The 20,133-nt window shown below is 43.4% G+C and overlaps 2 protein-coding genes and 2 non-coding genes across 7 annotated transcripts; 3 read left to right on the top strand and 1 right to left on the bottom strand.

Moving 5' to 3' along the window:
- The first annotated feature begins 5,239 nt into the window (after window positions 1-5,239).
- Window positions 5,240-11,288, top strand: prpf4 (pre-mRNA splicing tri-snRNP complex factor PRPF4). Of its 4 annotated transcripts, none has more exons than XM_020465843.2 (14): window positions 5,240-5,668; window positions 5,986-6,192; window positions 6,279-6,465; window positions 6,735-6,822; window positions 6,929-7,008; window positions 7,115-7,208; window positions 7,291-7,385; window positions 7,775-7,833; window positions 7,966-8,089; window positions 8,352-8,441; window positions 8,642-8,764; window positions 9,640-9,747; window positions 9,933-10,051; window positions 10,701-11,288. In XM_020465843.2, the coding sequence occupies exons 2-14, from the start codon at window positions 6,033-6,035 to the stop codon at window positions 10,892-10,894; spliced, it is 1,521 nt and encodes a 506-aa protein (XP_020321432.1). In that variant the 5' UTR covers window positions 5,240-5,668; window positions 5,986-6,032; the 3' UTR covers window positions 10,895-11,288. The 4 variants fall into 4 exon arrangements, with proteins under 4 accessions (XP_020321432.1, XP_020321434.1, XP_020321430.1 ...); XM_020465845.2 differs by having other exon boundaries at window positions 5,242-5,583; XM_020465841.2 differs by having other exon boundaries at window positions 5,242-5,659.
- On the top strand, window positions 9,348-9,483 carry LOC116358361 (small nucleolar RNA SNORA47). Its single transcript, XR_004206260.1, has one exon. It is a non-coding gene; the product is annotated as a small nucleolar RNA SNORA47 (small nucleolar RNA).
- LOC116358360 (small nucleolar RNA SNORA47) lies at window positions 10,444-10,577 on the top strand. The gene has a single exon (XR_004206259.1). It is a non-coding gene; the product is annotated as a small nucleolar RNA SNORA47 (small nucleolar RNA).
- rnf224 (ring finger protein 224) lies at window positions 11,289-15,374 on the bottom strand. The gene is made up of 3 exons (XM_020465211.2): window positions 15,079-15,374; window positions 14,144-14,420; window positions 11,289-12,123 (listed from the first exon to the last, which is right to left on the bottom strand). Exons 2-3 carry the CDS (start codon window positions 14,417-14,419, stop codon window positions 11,824-11,826), a joined length of 576 nt encoding a protein of 191 aa, XP_020320800.1. The 5' UTR covers window position 14,420; window positions 15,079-15,374; the 3' UTR covers window positions 11,289-11,823.
- Between the last annotated feature and the right edge of the window lie 4,759 nt (window positions 15,375-20,133).

Genomic DNA, 20,133 nt, shown 5'->3' with positions numbered 1-20,133 from the left:
ATCTAGATAAATACATTAGCTAAATTGTCACAAGTAAGATATTTCATTTATTTATGTTAGAAATGTGGATCACATGTAGGCCTATGTAATTAGTGAATCCAAGATGGCGTAGCAGTCGGACATGCGTGTTGATATTGACCCAAGTAAATAGTCGGTCTGTTTTTTTTTTCTTCGTATATATTTTTTATATTTTAATCTTACTTTCCACCTAGTAGCTAAATATACTTCCTTGCAACCCGCCCCATCCAATGTGGTACGGATCTGCTATTTTTATACGTTATAACTGGAACCTCTATCAGAACCTAACCAGCTAACTAGCTACTAGCTAATAGTCACTGTTAGCCCTGCTAGCGGACTTCATCTTTAGCTCGGTCAATACCTGCAAGTCTGCACAGCGCGATATCGGACTGCTTTTCTCCACCACGTCATCGGATTCCTGCCGCAAGCTCTGAGCCATTACACCGGATCATCGCAGCTAGCTAGAGGCAAACGAGTGGCTACCGCTGGCTAACGCCTCTGTCCGGAAGCAAGCACCAGTTAGCCTTGAGCTCTGCCCAATTCCCGGCTAGCCGAAGAGGTATACCCGCTAATTCATGGGCGGCAATACCTCTTTTGCCAATTGGCCTGGACCCCTTTATTGCCTGCACGGTTCCCCGTCGATCCATCATGACTGGTCTGCCAATGTAATCATCCGATGTGGTTTCAACAGGCTTTACCGTTGCTTTGTCACCGAAGACCCTTCTGCTAACCCCGGCCCGCTAGCTTTCTGAACGGCGTGCCTCCCGCTCGCCTAGTATAGTAGCGACTACTGAACGGCTCCCGGACTCATCTATTGCTGCTCATTGAACCCTATGATCACTCGGCTACACATGCCTCTCTCTAATGTCAATATGCCTTGTCTTCTGCTGTTTCAGTTAGTTATTGTTTTATTTCACTGTAGAGCCCCTAGTCCAGCTCAACATGCCTTAGATTGCTCTTTTGTCACACACCCCACACATGGGGAGACCTCACCTGGCTTAGCTGGTGTCTCCAGAGATGCAAGCTCTATCATAGTCACTCAATGCCTAGGTTTATCCCCACTGTACTCACATCCTACCATACCCTTGTCTGTACATTATGCCCTGAATCTATTCTACCACGCCCAGAAAACTGCCCCTTTTATTCTCTGTTCCCAATGCACTAGACGACCAGTTCTTTAGCCGTACCCTTATCCTACTCCTTCTCTGTTCCTCTGGTGATGTAGAGGTTAATCCTGGCCCTGTAGCCCCCAGCATCACACCTATTCCCCAGGCCCTCTCATTTGTTGACTTCTGTAACTGTAAAAGCCTTGGTTTCATGAGTGTTAACATCAGAAGCCTCCTCCCTAAATGTGATTTATTCACTGCTTTAGCACACTCCGCCAACCCTGACGTCCTAGCCGTGTCTGAAATCTGGCTTAGGAAGGCCACCAAAAATTCTGAAATTTCCATCCCCAACTACAACATTTTCCGTCAAGATAGAACTGCCAAAAGGGACGGAGTTGCAATCTACTGCAGAGATAGCCTGCAGAGTTCTGTCATACTATCCAGGTCTGTGCCCAAACAGTTTGAGCTTCTACTTTTAAAAATCCACCTTTCCAGAAATAATTCTCTCACTGTTGCCGCTTGTTATAGACCCCCCTCAGCCCCCAGCTGTGCCCTGGACACCATATGTGAATTGATTGCCCCCCATCTATCTTCAGAGTTCGTACTGTTAGGTGACCTAAACTGGGATATGTTTAGCACCCCAGGCGTCCTACAATCTAAGCTAGATGCCCTCAATCTCACACAAATTATCAAGGAACCTACCAGGTACAACCCTAAATCAGTAAACATGGGCACCCTCATAGATATCATCCTGACAAATTTGCCCTCTAAATACACCGCTGCTGTTTTCAACCAGGATCTCAGCAATCATTGCCTGCGTCCTTAAGGGGCCCGCGGTCAAACAACCACCCCTCATCACTGTCAAATGCTCCCTAAAACACTTCAGCGAGCAGGCCTTTCTAATCGACCTGGCCCGGGTATCCTGGAAGGATATTGACCACATCCCGTCAGTAGAGGATGCCTGGTTGTTCTTTAAAAGTGCTTTCCTCACCATCATGCCCAATTTTTTTTTTATGTAGAATTAAGAACAGATATAGCCCTTGGTTCACTCCAGACTTGACTGCCCTTGACCAGCACAAAAACATCCTGTGGCGTACTGCATTAGCATCGACTAGCCCCCACGATATGCAACTTTTCAGGGAAGTCAGGCACAAATATACATAGTCAGTTCAAATAGAAATTTGCATCCTGTAACACTAATTCCAAAAAGTTTTGGGACACAGTAAAGTCCATGGAGAATAAGAGCACCTCCTCCCAGCTGTCCACTGCACCGAGGCTAAGAAATACTGTCACCACCGATAAATCTACGATAATCGAGAATTTCAATAAGCATTTTTCTATGGCTGGCCATGCTTTCCACCTGGCTACCCTTCACCCAAATCCAGATAGCTGATGTTCTGAAAGCTTCAAAATCTGGATCCCTACAAATCAGCTGGGCTAGACAATATGGACCCTATCTTTCAAAAATTACCCGCTGAAATTGTTGCAGCCCCTATTACTAGCCTTTTCAACCTGTCTTTCGGATCTTCTGAGATCCCCAAAGATTGGAAAGCTTCCACTGTCATCCCCCTCTTAAAAGGTGGAGACACTCTAGACCCAAACTGTTACAGACCTATATCCATCCTGCCCTGCCTTTCTAAAGTCTTCGAAAGCCAAGTTAACAAACAGATCACCGACCATTTCGAATCCCACCGTACCTTCTTCACTATGCAATCTGGTTTACGAGCTGCTCATGGGTGCACCTCAGCTACACTCAAGGTCCTAAACGATATCATAACCGCCATAGATAAAAGACGGTACTGTGCAGCTGTTTTCATCGACCTGGCCAAGGCTTTCGACTCTGTCAATTACTGCATTCTTTTCGGCAGACTCAATAGCCTTGGTTTCTCAAATGACTGCCTCGCCTGGTTTACCAACTACTTCTCAGATAGAGTTCAGTGTGTCAAATCGGAGTGCCTGTTGTCCGGACCTCTAGCAGTCTCTATGGGTTCAATTCTCGGGCCTACTCTTTTCTCTGAATATATCAATTATGTCGCTCTTGCTGCTGGTGATTCTCTGACCGGGGGTGTCCTCGGATGGGGCCACAGTGTCTCCTGACCCCTCCTGTCTCAGCCTCCAGTATTTATGCTGCAGTAGTTTGTTTCGGGGGGCTAGGGTCAGTTTGTTATATCTGGAGTACTTCTCCTGTCCTATTCGGTGTCCTGTGTGAATTTTAAGTGTGCTCTCTCTAATTCTCTCTTTCTTTCTCTCTCTCTCTCTGAGGACCTGAGCCCTAGGACCATGCCTCAGGACTACCTGACATGATGACTCCTTGCTGTCCCCTGTCCACCTGGCCGTGCTGCTGCTCCAGTTTCAACTGTTCTGCCTTATTATTATTGGACCATGTTGGTCATTTATAAACATTTGAACATCTTGGCCATGTTCTGTTATAATCTCCACCCGTCACAGCCAGAAGAGGACTGGCCACCCCACATAGCCTGGTTCCTCTCTAGGTTTCTTCCTAGGTTTTGGCCTTTCTAGGGAGTTTTTCCTAGCCACTGTGCTTCTACACCTGCATTGCTTGCTGTTTGGGGTTTTAGGCTGGGTTTCTGTACAGCACTTTGAGATATCAGCGGATGTACGAAGGGCTATATAAATTGATTTGATTTGATCCACCTCTACGCAGATGACACCATTCTGTATACATCTGGCCCTTTCTTGGACACTGTGGTAACAAACCACCAAATGAGCTTCAATGCCATACAACACTCCTTCCGTGGCCTCCAACTGCTCTTAAATGCTAGTAAAACTAAATGCATTCTCTTCAACCGATTGCTGCATGCACCTGCCCACCCGCCTAGCATCACTACTCTGGACGGTTCTGACTTAGAATATGTGGACAACTACAAATACCTAGGTGTCTGGTTAGACTATAAACTCTCCTCCCAGGCTCACATTAAGCATCTCCAATCCAAAATTAAATCTAGAATTGGCATCCTATTTCGCAACAAAGCATCCTTCACTCATGCTGCCAAACATGCCCTCGTAAAACTGACTATCCTACCGATCCTTGACTTCGGCGATGTCATTTACAAAATAGCCTCCAACACTCTCTACTCAGCAAACTGGATGTAGTCTATCACAGTTCCATCTGTTTTGTCACCAAAGCCCCATATACTACCCACCACCGCGACCTGCATGCTCTCGTTGGCTGACCCTCACTACATATTCATCACCAAACCCACTGGCTCCTGGTCATCTATAAGTCTTTGCTAGGTAAATCCCCGCCTTATCTCAGCTCACTGGTCTCCATAGCAACACCCACCTGTAGCACGCGTTCCAGCAGGTATATTTCACTTGTCATCTCCAAAGCCATCTCCTTTGGCCTCCTTTCCTTCCAGTTCTCTGCTGCCAATGACTGGAACTAATTGCAAAAATCACTGAAGCTGGAGACTTATATCTCCCTCATTAACTTTAAGCATCAGCTGTCAGAGCAGCTTACCGATCACTGTACCTGTACACAGCCCATCTGTAAATAGCCCACCCAACTACCTCATCCCCATATTGTTATTTTTTGTTATTGCTCTTTTGCACCCCAGTATCTCTACTTGCACATCATCATCTGCACATCCATCCCTCCAGTGTTAATGCTAAATTGTAATTATTTCACCACTATGGCCTATTTATTGCCTTACCTCCCTACTCTTCTACATTTGCACACACTGTACATAGATGTTTGTTTTGTGTTATTGGCTGTACGTTTGTTGATGTGTAACTCTGTGTTATTGTTTTTGTCGCACTGCTTTGCTTTATCTTGGCCAGGTTGCAGTTGTAAATGAGAACTTGTTCTCAACTGGCCTACCTGGTTAAATAAAGGTGAAATAAATCAAATGTTTAAAAAATTGATTGTATGGATAAAGATTTATTTAAGCTCTAAATAATCATCCATCCAAAACAGTAAACATTCACTGATAATAACCAATTATAGAATGTGACATCAACCATTTATGAGCATGTAGTGCCCTATCCTTCCAAAAAACAGAAGCCTGTCTCCCACAATGCTTTAGTTTCGACTTCATGTTGCAGTTGGTGAGGGGCAAATGCAGAAATTTCCAGTTGACTGCAGTCAAGCGTTAATTACCTTTGATCACATGGTTGTTGTAAAGGTCATGCAGTCGACATGTCATCGCAAATCTGACCTATACCCATAATGCAACACACTTTGAAAGGCGGTGCCCAACGTTGGTCAACGTCTTGACAAACGTGATCTGCTCGAACGCGCCCAATATTGTTTCTAGATCAGTCAGTCAGAATTTAATGTCACGGTTTGGATGCTCTCGAACACGCCCATTGATTTGACCCAGAGGAAGAAATTTGGTTTGACTCCTTTACACTAGATGTCGCTGTGAAATTTCTAACCAACTTTTTCGATAAACAACTTCCTGTTCCCAGACCGAGATACAACGCGGCGACCACTTTTGTAATTTGATTTTGCTAGTTACTTTTCTTTTGTAGTTGCTTTGTTATTTCAAACCCAAGAATGAAATACAGCTAAAGTAATCCCCGTAATGTTGAGCATTTTGTTTGGTTGGGGGATGCTTTTGCTGTTGGCAAACTCTTGAGTACTGTTTGCTAACGTTAGCTAGCCAGAGTAGCTAGCTAGGCTATGTCAACGTGCTCTTGTGTAGGAAGGCAGCGCGAACTCCCAATATTTTGTCAATGCATCTTATCCATTTGATTTACTGATTAGGGACTTGGCTATTGTTGGTCAGCAAATTGCTAGGTATAATAGTTTTACACCTTGCCTCATTAATTATAGCGATTGAGGTGGTTGGCGATCAAGTTCTCATTCATTAATCTGCGCATGTCTTGTCTATTCCAGGCCAGTATCTTTGTGGTAAACAGTGGGACTATACATAAGGACCAGAGATGTCCGACGATGAAGAAGCTCCGCTGGTGAAGAAGACCAGGATCTTCTATGGCAGTTTGGAGGAGAAGGAGAGGGAGAGGCTGGGACGAGAGGCTTCTGGGTCAGGCAAAGATTCTGTCAAAGCAGGAATCGAGGCTGGCAACATTAACATCTCCAGTGGTTAGTATACCAAACACAAATCTGTATTTGAAAAGAGTTATGAAGAGTTTGTTGAGGTATCATCTAAGTTCTCCTCTCCCCTGAAGGCGAGTCCCTTGAGCTTGAGGAACGTGTGACTGAGCGCCAGTCTGAGGTATTGGCTGACTTTGAACGCAGAAAGAGAGCGAGACAAATCACAGTATCCACAGACGATGCAGAGGTCAAAGCCTGCTTACGGGCACTCAGGGAACCAATCACACTGTTTGGGGAGGGGCCTGCTGAGAGACGAGAGAGGTGAGGGACACAAGCATGGCTCTGTCAACCCCTTCTAATATTTGAATGTGTGAATCAACAATTAGATAACAATCCACACGTCTGTGACCCTTTGATGCTTTTACAACATGTTAACTCGCCAATTAAAACAGCCGTTTTGAGGAATTGCCTTAATGCTTTAACACACTATCGCTAGTTATATTTCACTTGCATTATGTCCACCTTTTTAATCTTTGCTCATAATCTCTCTTCCCCTCTCCCGCTCAATTTTTACTTGCTCTCTTTTCTAGGCTAAGGAATATCCTCTCTGTAGTGGGTCCAGATGCATTGAAGAAATCGAAGAAGGACGATGAGAAATCCAAACGCTCCCAAGAGGAGGTGTGATATGTGGCTTCACTCTCATATCTTTCTCTCACTACTACAGTCCATATTCATTCAATATGGAGACACGAGTTTGAGGTCTTCTCCTGTTCCCCTCTTTCAGTGTCAGCAGACATGGTACCATGAAGGGCCGACCACTCTTAAGGAGGCAAGGCTTTGGTTGGCCAGATACTCTCTGCCCAGGTACAGCGTGACGGTGGACCATAGTTACCATGATGACAATGATAGTTTCAAAGGTTGTTTTGCAGCAAAATCATAGTAATAAAAAACGTGCACGTTGTCTCAACAGGGCTGTGAAAAGGTTAGAAGATGCCAGAGCTCACAGGGAGATCCCAGAATCTACACGGACAGTCAGGACGCAAGAACTTCACAAGACGCTCAGGGTACGTCCTCCATCAGTCTCCAAAAGCATTTGTCTTGTTTGTGAAAAACAGTTGTAGAACGACATTTTCTCTGTCTATCCAGAACCTGAATAACTTCTGCAGTCAGATCGGTGACGACAGGCCTATATCCTTTTGCCAGTTCAGCCCCAACTCCAAAATGCTGGTGACTGCATCTTGGTGAGTCCCTTCTCTCACTCCTCTCTCAGTGCACCGCACAGGCAGCAGTGAGCATGATTACATGCACACAATAATACGATTATTGTGGATAGTCAGATTAATATAACTGTTTGTTTGAAATGTTTACGTACTTCTCCAAACTCACTGTAACTCGCGCACAAGAGGGAGGCTTGCGCTACCGGTGCAGGCACAGATCAGATACTCCGTTGGACAGCTGATTTTATCAAAGCTGTGCACATGTCCAAATAATTCTAAAGATAGTTCAGAAAACCGTTTCATATCAAATTGCATGTAAATGTACCGTTTGACTTGGTGTTTTTGTATTTAAAATGTTGCTGTCAATAAAGGTATTTGTGACACTTCCGATTCTCTTCCTGACTTTTCTCTAGGAGTGGCCTGTGTAAACTGTGGAATGTTCCTGACTGTACCCTTGTCCGTACCCTTCGAGGTAAGAACAATCTCTTATTTTCCCCTTTCTGATCCCTTTGCAATTACTCTTTGCTTGGGCTACTGTAGTCATAATAATTGTAAGTATTTCCAACCCCAATACTTCCTTATCATTCTCTTTCCCTTCTCACAGGCCACAATACCCACGTGGGGGCCATCTGTTTTCATCCTCAGGCCACTCTGACTCTGGAGGACTCTGATGTTAACATGGCCTCCTGTGCTGCCGACGGCTCCGTCAAACTCTGGAGTCTGGACAGGTCTGCTCCGATTGCTGTCGTTGCTGTGTTTCTGTCTTTATTGCCGTCTGTCAAATAAGGGAGGCTACCAAATATTATTCAGGCAAAAAAGGGGTGAGGGGTCGACCAAGAGCAGTGTAGCTTTTTTCGCAAATGTTCCTCGGGTATCATCATAAACAGTAGCTGAGGTTGTGGAGTGCGCTGCTGACATGTGGCCATTTAAAAAAAGAAGGGGGGAAAGCATGTTGATGTGTTGTAACCGTGGTAACCCTTCTCTTTACAGCGACGTGCCTGTCGCTGACATCGAGGGCCACTCTATGAGGGTGGCGAGAGTAGCCTGGCATCCCTCTGGAAGGTTCCTGGGCACCACCTGGTGGGTGAATTTAATCCTTAGTATTATTTAACCCGGCAACGCCAGTTGAGAACTTCTATCGTTTTTAGAACGGCCCATCCAGGCAATAAAATAAAAACAAACATGGTCACTTGCCTCCACCGTAGATAAATTGTACTCTGGCCAGACTGGCATTGTTCAAATTGAATCTAAAGTGAGGCTTAATCCTCTCTCCCTGGCAGCTATGATAATTCGTGGAGGCTGTGGGACCTGGAAGCCCAGGAGGAGATCCTGCACCAAGAGGGACACAGTAAAGGAGTCCATGACATGCAATTCCACCCTGATGGATCTCTGGCAGCTACTGGGTAAGATCTCACGGGATATGCTATGAAAGTCAATGTCGGTTGTCAATATTTGTTCACACTACATCATTATTGGAGAGACTGTTGAAGATTTTTTTTATTTTTTTCATCGCATTCATTTCTGTTATATTTTGCTTGTCTCTAAACATTCTGTTGCAATGTATGTTTCCAGTAAATCTAGCACTGTTGTAGAGTATTACCCTGTTATTTCTACAACAAATCCTGGCTTCAGATAACCGGGATCTCAGTGTCCTCCCCGAAACGAAAATAATATCTAGAAAACTGCCAAAAGAAAGATCAACCCCGTAATTTAAGTGCTGTCATGTCAAAGAGCAGATCTAGATTAGCCTATTAAAGGGGATGGTTGCTATAGTAAAACAATGGTTGGATTCAGTAGTCTGTTTTAATGAAGGCCAGTAGATGTCCACCCAGTTACCTCAATTAAAGGTTTGGCAGAACAAGAGCCTCTGCGGCTGGCTTGGTCTGAAACATACAGGGATGTTCCCTTCATGTTCCCTAATGATAACATGCTTCTTTACACCCACACACACACTACTCTTTCAGTGCATATTTTTTCTGAACAATTTGGAGGACTGAGAAGGTTTAGCAGCTTGTTCTGTGCTGTTATAACTGGTTATAACCTCCTAAATGAACATAAGTCAGATGCGACAAACCGGCTACATGTGACACATTAGAGCTGGCGTTGTGTTTGTGTACAGATCCATCTTATTGTTTGTTGTAAAGCATCTTGACTGGTGCAATTCAGAACCGAATCATTTACAGTAGAAAGAATTACAGATCCCTACTTACCCCTCATCAGCAGTGCTGTTGGCTGAATCCTAGTTTGCCTCAGTACACAGTATTCATCTCTTTCTCAGGGGTCTGGATTCATTTGGCCGTATTTGGGACCTTCGGACCGGGCGCTGTGTGATGTTCCTGGAGGGCCACCTCAAAGAGATCTACAGCATCGACTTCTCTCCCAACGGGTAAATGACATGGAAGATACTGTGTTATTCATATCTTATGGATAGGGCCAGATATTCCTCAAGGTATGATCTAGAACTACAGCCTGGAGTTATTCAATGGTCAGGAAAAACTCCTGGCCCTACTTATTGATGATGATAAGCCGGAGTGTGTTTATAGGTCCACTAATGAAACCATCTCCGTTTAGCTACCACGCAGCAACAGGAAGTGGGGATAACACCTGTAAGGTGTGGGACCTGCGCCGCAGGAAGTGCATCTACACCATCCCCTCCCATCAGAACCTGGTGTCCTCTGTCAAATTCCAGCGTGAGTTTCTCCAGGCCCCAGCGACCTCCTTTTTAATATTTAATCAAGCAATTGAGTAATCACAGGATTCACAGTTGTCAGTCACTGTGACAGATTTCTGCCATGTGAATGACCCGTCAGGTTTAAAACGCCTACAACTGGTTAGAAAGTATGAGGAAATGAGAATGGACCTAAATATTTTCAAATAGCTGCCGTTTTTCTGGCCCGCAAATCCAATTTTGTCCAATAAATCGGACATGAAAACATCTGTGCTGCCCTATGTTGAATTGTGAAATCCCAAATGTGGTCCTCAAGCCAAAAACTTTTGAAATGGACTTTAGTTTGTCATGGGATTTTTTTTTGGGGGGGTGGGGTTAACCCCTGTAATCAGCTCAGTCTATCTTATACACTTTTGGAGGACTGAGAAGGTTTAGCAGCTTGTTCTGTGCTGTTATAACTGGTTATAACCTCCTAAATGGAAAATAAGGCGAATGCAACAACCGGCTCTGAGACACTTAAGAACTGATGTTGTGTTTGTGAACATAATTTTGGACTAGTAATACCACTGTTTTGAACCTTTAAAAAAAAGTCTAACTGGATTTATAAAAATAAACGGTTTGTTGCAATATTTCTGTGCTTACGTTTCCCTCCATCAATCTCCCTCTCTTAGCCAATAACGGTCACTTCCTCCTGACTGGGGCCTATGACAACACAGCCAAGGTGTGGACCCACCCGGGCTGGTCCCCCCTGAAGACCCTGGCGGGCCACGAGGGAAAGGTGATGGGCGTGGACATGTCCCCTGACGGACAGCTCATCGCCACCTGCTCTTACGACCGCACCTTCAAGCTCTGGATGTCAGAATGAGGAGGGGAGGGAGGACAACCCGTAGAAATAGAATGACATTCTGTTACATTCTATTTCTATGGCAATACCTGACTGTCATTCCATTCAAGTAGAAGAATGTGGAACCAAGATCTGCTAAATGTTAACTTCTCGATTGATGGATTAATCTGAACATCCTAAATATTAGTAATTTGTCTTATTGACACTTAGTAGATTGTTTGATTTATTATTGAACAACATTTGAGGCTATTAATGTCTATAACTTTGAAGCTGTGTGTATACTTTCTGTCCTTTCTCCCAGATATTTTTGTCTGTTAATAACATTGTTTTAGGTGATTTTAAACACGAGTCATTTGGTGTCAGAAGTTGATCCAATTGCTTTTTTTGCTTTTTTAAATAAAAACAAACTCCATAATATCTTTCATTATTTTACACTTGCACATTACAAAATGGTTATATATATTCATTCAACACACTTACAAATGGTACTATAACTCAACAAGGTGTGCATATAATGATTAAACAGTTGACTGTCCCACAAGGTACCAATAGCCCATATGTCCTGTTGCCTATTTGAAAAGAGGCAGCAGAGGATTTTGGGGGGTTGTAGGCAAGCTCAAAACTGAGGTCCTTATCAAGCATCCCTTTTTGAGCGCTGAAACATTTTTCTATGAGTCTTCAAATCAAAGTATCTTTGTAAAACGATAGACTTGATGTTGTCCCCCTGCACAACTTTGTCTCCTGACCACTGTTTTTCTCAGTAGTGTAATCACACACAACTAGGGCCTGGTGTCTGTCCTGGTCAGGTCAAGGCAGACAGGTGTTAGGTATTTTCCACTTTGTAGCCTTGGAAGCCCAGGTGTCTATAATCAGCTGCAGGAGGTACTGTAATGGGAACTCTTGGCCAGATGCTTTAACCAACTCCTGTCATTCATACAGGCCTGAGCAACCTAGCAGCACCACCAGCAGCAGAAGAAGCACCTACAGCAGGGGCTCCTATGGAAGCGAGGCTCAGCCAATCCACCATGGTTCCAGGTGGCCTGAGGCTGCTCTATGATGGACTGCTTCCCAAAAGAGGGCTTGTGCTCCAGCTGGGTGCCTAGCTCTCTTCTTTCCTGCCGTGAGCAGGACCTCTGGTTTTCCATCTCTGCCTTGACCCCCAAGAAGGCTACTAGGTCCAGGTCCAGGGCTGTAGCGCCCCCGCGTGGGAGGGGTGTGTTCTGCCGACACTGTGGACAGGGGATCCACATCTGCTGAGAGTAGAAGAGAGGGCAGGGTAAGGGTTGTTACTTGGGATATGTCAGTGTCAAACTGAACATAACTCTTTGGTTTTCTAAGTGGTCTGACTGTTGTGCTCAATAAGGTCTCTCCTTAGAAAAGTACAGTTGAAGTCGGAAGTTTACATACACCGTAGCCAAATATATTTAAACTCAGTTTTTCACACATCCTGACATTTAATCCTAGTAAAAAAAATCCCTGTTTTAGGTCAGTTAGGATCACCACTTTATTTTAAGAATGTGAAATGTCAGAATAATAGTGGATAGTGAGTTCAGCTTTTATTTCTTTCATCACATTCCAAGGGGGTCAGAAGTTTACATACACTCAATTAGTATTTGGAAGCATTGCCTTTATATTGTTCAACTTGAGTCATATGTTTCAGGTAGCCTTCCACAAGCTTCCCACAATAAGTTGGGCGAATTTTGGCCCATTCCTCCTGACAGAGCTGGTGTAACGGAGTCAGGTTTGTAGGCCTCCTTGCTCGCACACGCTTTTTCAGTTCTGCCCACACATTTGTTATAGGATTGAGATCAGGGCTTTGTGATGGCCACTCCAATAGCTTGACTTTGTTGTCCTTAAGCTATTTTGCCACAACTTTGGAAGTATGCTTGGGGTCATTGTCCATTTGGAAGACCCATTTGAAACCAAGCTTTAACTGATGTCTTGAGATGTTGCTTCAATATATCAAAAATTTTCCCTCCTTATGATGCCACCTATTTTGTGAAGTGCACCAGTCCACATGATGCTGCCACCCCCGTGCTTCATGGTTGAGATGGTGTTCTTCGGCTTGCAAGCCTCCCCCTTTTTCCTCCAAACATAATGGTCATTATGGCCAAACAGTTCTATTTTTGTTTCATCAGACCAGAGAACATTTCTCCAAAAAGTAGAATCTTTGTCCCCATGTGCAGTTGAAAACCGTAGTCTGGCCTTTTTATGACTGTTTTGGAGCAGTGGCTTCTTCCTTGCTGATCGGCCTTTCAAGTTGTGTCAATATAGGACTCGTTTTACTGTGGATGTAGATACTTATGTACCTGTTTCCTCCAGCATCTTCACAAGGTCCTTTGCTGTTGTTCTGGGATTGATCTGCACTTTTCGCACCAAAGTACATTAATCTCTAGGAGACAGAACACGTCTCCTTCCTGAGCTGTATGACGGCTGTGTGGTCCCATGGTGTTTATACTTGCGTACTATTGTTTGTACAGATGAACGTGGTACCTTCAGGTGTTTGGAAATTGCTCCCAAGGATGAACCAGACTTGTGGAGGTCTACTATTTTTTTCTGAGGTCTTGGCAGATTTCTTTAGATTTTCCCATGATGTCAAGCAAAGAGGCACTGAGTTTGAAGGTAGGCCTTGAAATACATCCACAGGTACACCTCCAATTGACTCAAATTATGTCAATTAGCCTATCAGAAGCTTCTAAAGCCGTGACATCATTTTCTGGAATTTTCCAAGCTGTTTAAGGCACAGTCAACTTAGTGTATGTAAACTTCTGACCCACTGGAATTGTGATAAGAGAAATAACCTGTCTGTAAACCGATCACTTTGGAAAAATGACTTGTGTCATACACAAAGTAGACTTGCCAAAACGATAGTTTGTTAACAAGAACTTTGTGGTGGTTGAAAAATGAGTTTTAATGACTCCAACCTAAGTGTATGTAAACTTCCGACTTCAACTGCATCTTGATGCAATCCATTGCTCTGCAGCTTTGGTCATCTTCAAATTAGTTTGAGATTATGCGTGTTGGCTGATCTTCAACAAATTTGTGTTCCTTTTCATGAAGAGAACAGGTGAGCTATAGTTTGACAAATTACTGCGTGTTTTGGGGAAAAGGCCCAGTCTGTTTGAACTAGTCTGGAACTGGTCCAAAAATAGTGAATATCTATCAAACATCTTTTACAGTTTAACTAGCGTAGCCTAGTCCATTGAGATAGACTCACACAGAGGCGGGATCTATGGTGGGACCGGTGTCGTGACAGTCAGTCAGACCCACCTGTTCATTGAGGATGGTGTCGAGGCGTCTCAGGCAGGCCTGGCAGAAGGTGTGGCTGCAGTAGAGCTTGCGTGGCAGCCTCTCAGTCAGGTTGAAGGCACAGTAGCAGATGATACAGTCCAGTTTACGGCTGTCTCTGGATGGCTGAACTCCTCCGGCCTCCACACCACCCTCTACTGGGGGATCTTCTGGGGCCCCTAGGTAAGGGGCCTCTGCTGGGTCCTCTGGGACAGGAAAGTCTGGGGCATCAGGAACTGGGGCTTCCTCCTCATCCATCCTGTACAGGAGAACAGATTATGAATGGGTGCTTATTGCTATGGCCCAGAGTTTGTCCTTGTTAGGTTAGATTCTCAAGAAAAACTCAGGGCCCTTTAGTGACATTACTACTACTTTACAGTTAACATTTCAGATAATCAAACACACACGCAACCAAATTACTGAAGTAAACGGTTGATCAATACAAAAACAGAGGAATTGAATTGCTAGTAAATTTAGACTCAAGGAAAGGATTTGAGACCCAGATGTTTGCTGTTAACTTCCCATTCCAACATTCTCTGTCCGTTCAGTCAGTTGTGGGACGATACGACACAACAGGCTGGTTGTAAGCAGAGACACAGATATCTATTCACTGGCTGAAACTATGTCACCGAATAGGGGAGATGGTTATCCTGATGTGCTCGGTGGTTCTCCCTTTCTGCCGTGTCTGCACCGAATACTCCATTGAAATGGTCCATACTATTTCAAGTATTTTTTAAACTCCTAGCTAACAATCTGTTGGAAGTGTATTCAATACATCTGGACATCGACTCAGTGAGGGGAAAAAATGTGTCAGGAACATCGAATGTGTCAGTCTCACTCAGATCTTCTTCACTACCCGCTGATAGAAAACTGGCCTCAACCCAAAAGCATGGGTAACATAACAAACCATTACATACCTTCTAGTTTGTCCTCCAAACCCCCGGAAGGTCCTTGGTAGTTCTCTGGAGTCCTGCCATGGCTTCTGTTTTCAAAGCAACCTTCCCAGGACTAGTCCAGTGTAGTATTCCTTTACTCTTTCCCACTATGACAAACTAATGCTGCACTACTGATGTACATTATAGGATCAGATAGTAGAGAGAGAACCTTTATTACCTAGTCCCCGTGGATCCCGAGCACAGCCCGCTGGGGGGTACGTCCTCCCTTCATCTCCCCCTGCTGCTCTGCTCTTCCACAGAAACTGCTCTCCTCTCTAATGAAGGGCAAACAATGTGAGCCTGCAGCAGGTCATCAGGCCCTTTAATATTTCAGGCCGCCCTTCCATGTGAACACCCACTCGTAGGCCTGTCAATGGAGCGTGTTACGTATTATAGAGGCCACAGAGAACAATGGGGTTCTCCAGGGGGAGAGCGGCTCCGATGGGATGGCCCCTCTGCTTCTCTGCCCTAGCATGTATGCAATCAAGCGCACATTGGCACAGGTGAGCATGAGAACACAGGTGCGCTAACATGTGCACGCGCTGACACGTGCGCACGCACGCATACACACACACTGAGCTGGTTGTGTCACAACTCCATTCCCCCCTTTTCCACCTCCTACTTCTTGTTGTGAGTATCCCAACAGTCTGACCAGCTGAAAGGCGAGCCAGGCTCACATTCCTGTATGGAGGGAGCAGGCAGCAGATCAGCTTACACTGGCAACAATAGACCAGCAGGAACCCTACACTCTCGATCCACCAGCACTCACAGGAGCCAGTTGCCAGCACAGTGGGTTGGTCAGCTGAGTCCATAAGAACCAGTCACCCAGGGCCATAAAGCAAAAATACTGCAGGTATCCTAAAGTAACCTTTACAATGTGACGTTGCCTTGTCCAGGCTGAAAATGACCCTAGCCACCATTAGCCTGTCCTCCCAGCAAGCCACATTCAGTTCTGAAGAGACTGGATAAGCGAAAGCAATTATATGGCGATGGGCTTCATAGAACTTACACCTATCCAGTTCCTAGGGATCTGAAAACACCAGTGTCACAAACAAGGTTACCCTTCCTTAGCTTACCCTCTTGTCTATGCTGTAAAACGCTAGGTTTGTTCATAAACTATGTACAATATAGACATGTATGTTAGTACAAAGCATTGTTTAATTGCAGGCTTGAGGAACGTTTTAAACGCACTGTCATGAAGAAACGAAAACGGTGCTTGATATGTTGGTGTTCAGACACTAGATGGTAGCAAAGATTAGATAGACAGCCAGAGATAGACATTTCAAGCCAACTCCACAGCATGTTCAGGGTTGTCGGCATCCGAGTAAATGACTGTCTACACAAAGACTGACCACTGCAACATATAATTGAGGGAAGTTACTGTTGTTTGTTGTCGAGTGCGTTCCTTGCTTGTGACCGTAAAACAGGTCTATGAAGGATGAGTAAAGGATGAAATCAGCTGATTCTTATCTTAATAACCTTCAGAAGATTCCCCTGTCCCTCTGAACCTCTGTAAAGTTTCAATTCTCACCAAGTTATCCCAGAGAGTAAATTGTAGGTAGTTTACTGTAGGTTATTGTAGTAGATTAAATTGGGATTTATTTTTTTATAGCGGAACAGTCCTTCATACAGAGAAATGATTAATTTCCACCATATACTGTCTCCTATGTGATGGAAATACATTGTACTTGATTTTTAATAGATATGTTCAATTAAGCCTCTGTTCCATCCTACAAAGTAATAGCCTGATAGCACTGTTAATGTTTGATATACGGTCACCTCCAAAATGGTTGGCACCCTTGATAAAGATGAGCAAAAAAATACTATAAATAAATAATACAAATACTGAGCTATATTTTATGCTGAATTTTATTTTATACTAATACAATTGATAGGTGTAAAAAGTATTGGCACCCCTGTTTTCAATACTCTAGCATCCTCCCCTTTCAAGGATAAAGGCAATGAACCTTTTTCTAAACGCTTTTTTTCTAGATTGGAGAGGGATCTTAGTCAAGTCGTTCGTACAGAATCTTCCCAGATCCTTGATATCCTTCAGTCTGCGTTCATGGACTGCTCTCTTCAATTCAAACCACTGGTTTTCATCGTGTTACTGTTTGTGAGATAGCGTTGCAAAATGTTGATTTTGTGGTCAATTAACCATTTATTTGTGGATTTTGATGTGTGTTTGGGGTTATTGTCTTGCTGAAAGAGCCACTTGGGCCAAGTTTCAGCCTCTTGTAGTTTCAGGGAATATTATAAACGTGTGCAAAGCAGCTTTCGTGCTACCATTCCATGAGGGTGGGGATAGTAGTGATCTTGATCATTATTGACGCATTTCCAGGCTCCCTTGTCTTGCGAAAATACTATAATCATTGGTAAACAAACAGCTACGTTATTTTCTATCTGTAAATTGTAGATTTACTGTTAATCCATCCGGATTCAGACTTTAACATAGTACGGCTACGGTGCTTGTTGTAAATCACGCGTCAAACTCATTCCACTGAGGGTCGAGTGGGCGGGTTTTCGCTTAATTTACTAATTAAGGTCACTAATTAGTAAGGAACTACCCTCACCTGGTCATCTAGGTCTTAATTGAAAGGAAAAACTAAAACCAGCAGACACTAGGCCCTCCATGGAATGAGTTTGACACGTGCCTTAGACGATTGAAATAATTGTGCTGCCATGTTTAGAGACTTGTCAAACGCTTCTGAAACTGTACACCATGTTATTCTGCTGAATAAACTGTCCTCGACAGGGTTGGGTACTGTTGCTTGCCAATGGTTTCATAATTATGTCAATGACAGAAATCAGGCCGTCAAGGTAGCTGTGGTCAAATCTGAGGTCATTGAGTTACATAAAGGGCTGTCCCAAGGTTCGATACTTGGCCAACTACTGTTTGCAATCTATATAAATAACATTGGTAATGCTGTAAAAAAAATATCTATATTCATTTGTATGCAGATGATGCAGTGTTGTAGTCCATTGCGCCATCGTTAATCTGATCCCAGATCAGTGGTTGGTTGGGCACAACTTCTCCCTCGGTCCAGATCAAACCTTACCCGTCACGATCTCCTGTACCGCACAGCTGAGGGAATGAAGGCAAACACTCCTCACAAACGTTATTAGGAAAGAACCGACCACGGGTAATTCCAGCGTCATGGGGAGGAGTGTTTCAGTAGCTGGTGTATTGTATATTGAAACTCGTGTAGATACCAACATTTAAACAGGCTTTACATGAGCACACAAAGGACAAAATGTGAGCTAGTGCTGATTCCCTAATGTAAAACACGCTCATCTATAAATAAATACAATTATACCAACATTGGGTCAGCAAAGAGGAAATGTTCAACTATCTCATTTGTTAATCATTTACCCTTACAGACCACCCAATTTATTTATTTGCTTATTTGGATCCCCATTAGCTTTTGCAGAAGCAGCAGCTACTCTTCCTGGGTTCCACAAAACAAAACAAAAAACATGACAAGTTAAAAAAAACCTGATAGACAAGGACAGTCACACAAAATTAAGTAGAGACGGGTCCAAATAGTCGGCCCCGAATGACTTCTTGGTCTCAATAGCTAATGAGGCAGCAAGAGCTTCTGTTTCTGTGAATTGCCAAAAATAAAAACCCTGACTACCATTTCCCCTGTCACGTGAGGTTACTGGAGGCTGTATGTGGGAAGAACAGTCAACTGAATGGCCAAGACCAGTATGACCGCCACTTCTTTCAAATAGGAAACGAGGCAGATTTAAAATGCAGATTTAAAGCATCACAAACCTTAGGTCACCCTGATCAGTTATGTTGTATCGAATGCAAATGTAATCGTGACGTCATCTTGAGTCTTACTCCTGCCACAGAATTTGACTGTACAATCAAGCTTCGGCATCACAGAGATTCATAACATATCCTAGAGGCTGTGTGTGGGTTGCTCTACCAATTTGGTGCCTTTTGAGAAGTGTAACTTGGTAAAAAATAAAACAATATTTTTTTTTTTTTTGATGTCACCTAATTTAAACCATCTGTCATAAAGAGCACATGGTCAACTTCATAAAAAACTAGTTTTCCCATTTCAAGAGGTTACCTTTAAAAAATTACTTGAATAAGTGCCAATTAAAGTAACAGGTTGCCCATAACAGGGTTGCGATTTCATCTTAAATTAGCCATGAAACCTCTTGTGACAGAGGAAATGGAAGCGTCTTGTGTGCAACAAGGAGGGGCAATTGAATGCAGCTTCAATTGTTTTTATTTTATTGTTAAAGGTCCAGTGCAGTCAACACTTTATTTCCACAATATGAGGTTGGAATAATACTGTCAAATTGTAAAATGCTGCTAATGCCCTTTTAAGTCCATGGTGACATCACAATGCGGTAAAATAGTTAATAGACCAATAAGAAATAGAGTTCCAAACCCATAGAGACCCAATACAATTATGTCTAAACATCTCTGCCAATAACAGCAAAATTCTTGCTTTAGAAATTGTCCTTTGTTAAGAAGCTAAAAAAATGTTTTTTTTTTAATGATTTTAATTGAAAACGCACACAGAAAAGTATTTAATGGTTACCCAGAAGTGATTTGATATTGACCTTGTGAAGATACCATTGGACCTTTACAGCATTTCTAGCCTGTCTATCTATGGGTAAGAGGGTTGACTTGTTATGCTGGACCCGGTCGTTTTTCTACCACAAAACAACAGAAAATAGCCCAACAAAAAAAGAGTAGAATCAGCTTTTACACCAGTTGACTATTAGATTTTCAATGTTCGTTTTGAAAAGAATATTTAAAAATGAATAGTTTCACCATATTAAAATGAGAGTTCAGTTTGCGTAACTGGGTTGACTTTAAAATGAGGGACAGACATAAATGAAACACTAATCACAAATAATACTCTTCAGAAATGACTTTGTCATAGCAACAAAATAACGAGCTTTACAATGATGTTGAAAATGTAAAACATTTGGGGGTTAAGTGGGTTAAAATCTTCCTAGAAGTCACAGATGGAGCACGGAGAGACATGTCTAAATGCTGAATTTTGGCAC

The sequence above is a fragment of the Oncorhynchus kisutch genome, linkage group LG29 (genome assembly GCF_002021735.2).
Source record: "Oncorhynchus kisutch isolate 150728-3 linkage group LG29, Okis_V2, whole genome shotgun sequence".
Lineage (NCBI taxonomy): Eukaryota > Metazoa > Chordata > Actinopteri > Salmoniformes > Salmonidae > Oncorhynchus > Oncorhynchus kisutch.
The sequence above is the reverse complement of the archived record's forward strand: the minus strand, read 5'-3'. Positions and strand labels throughout refer to the sequence as shown.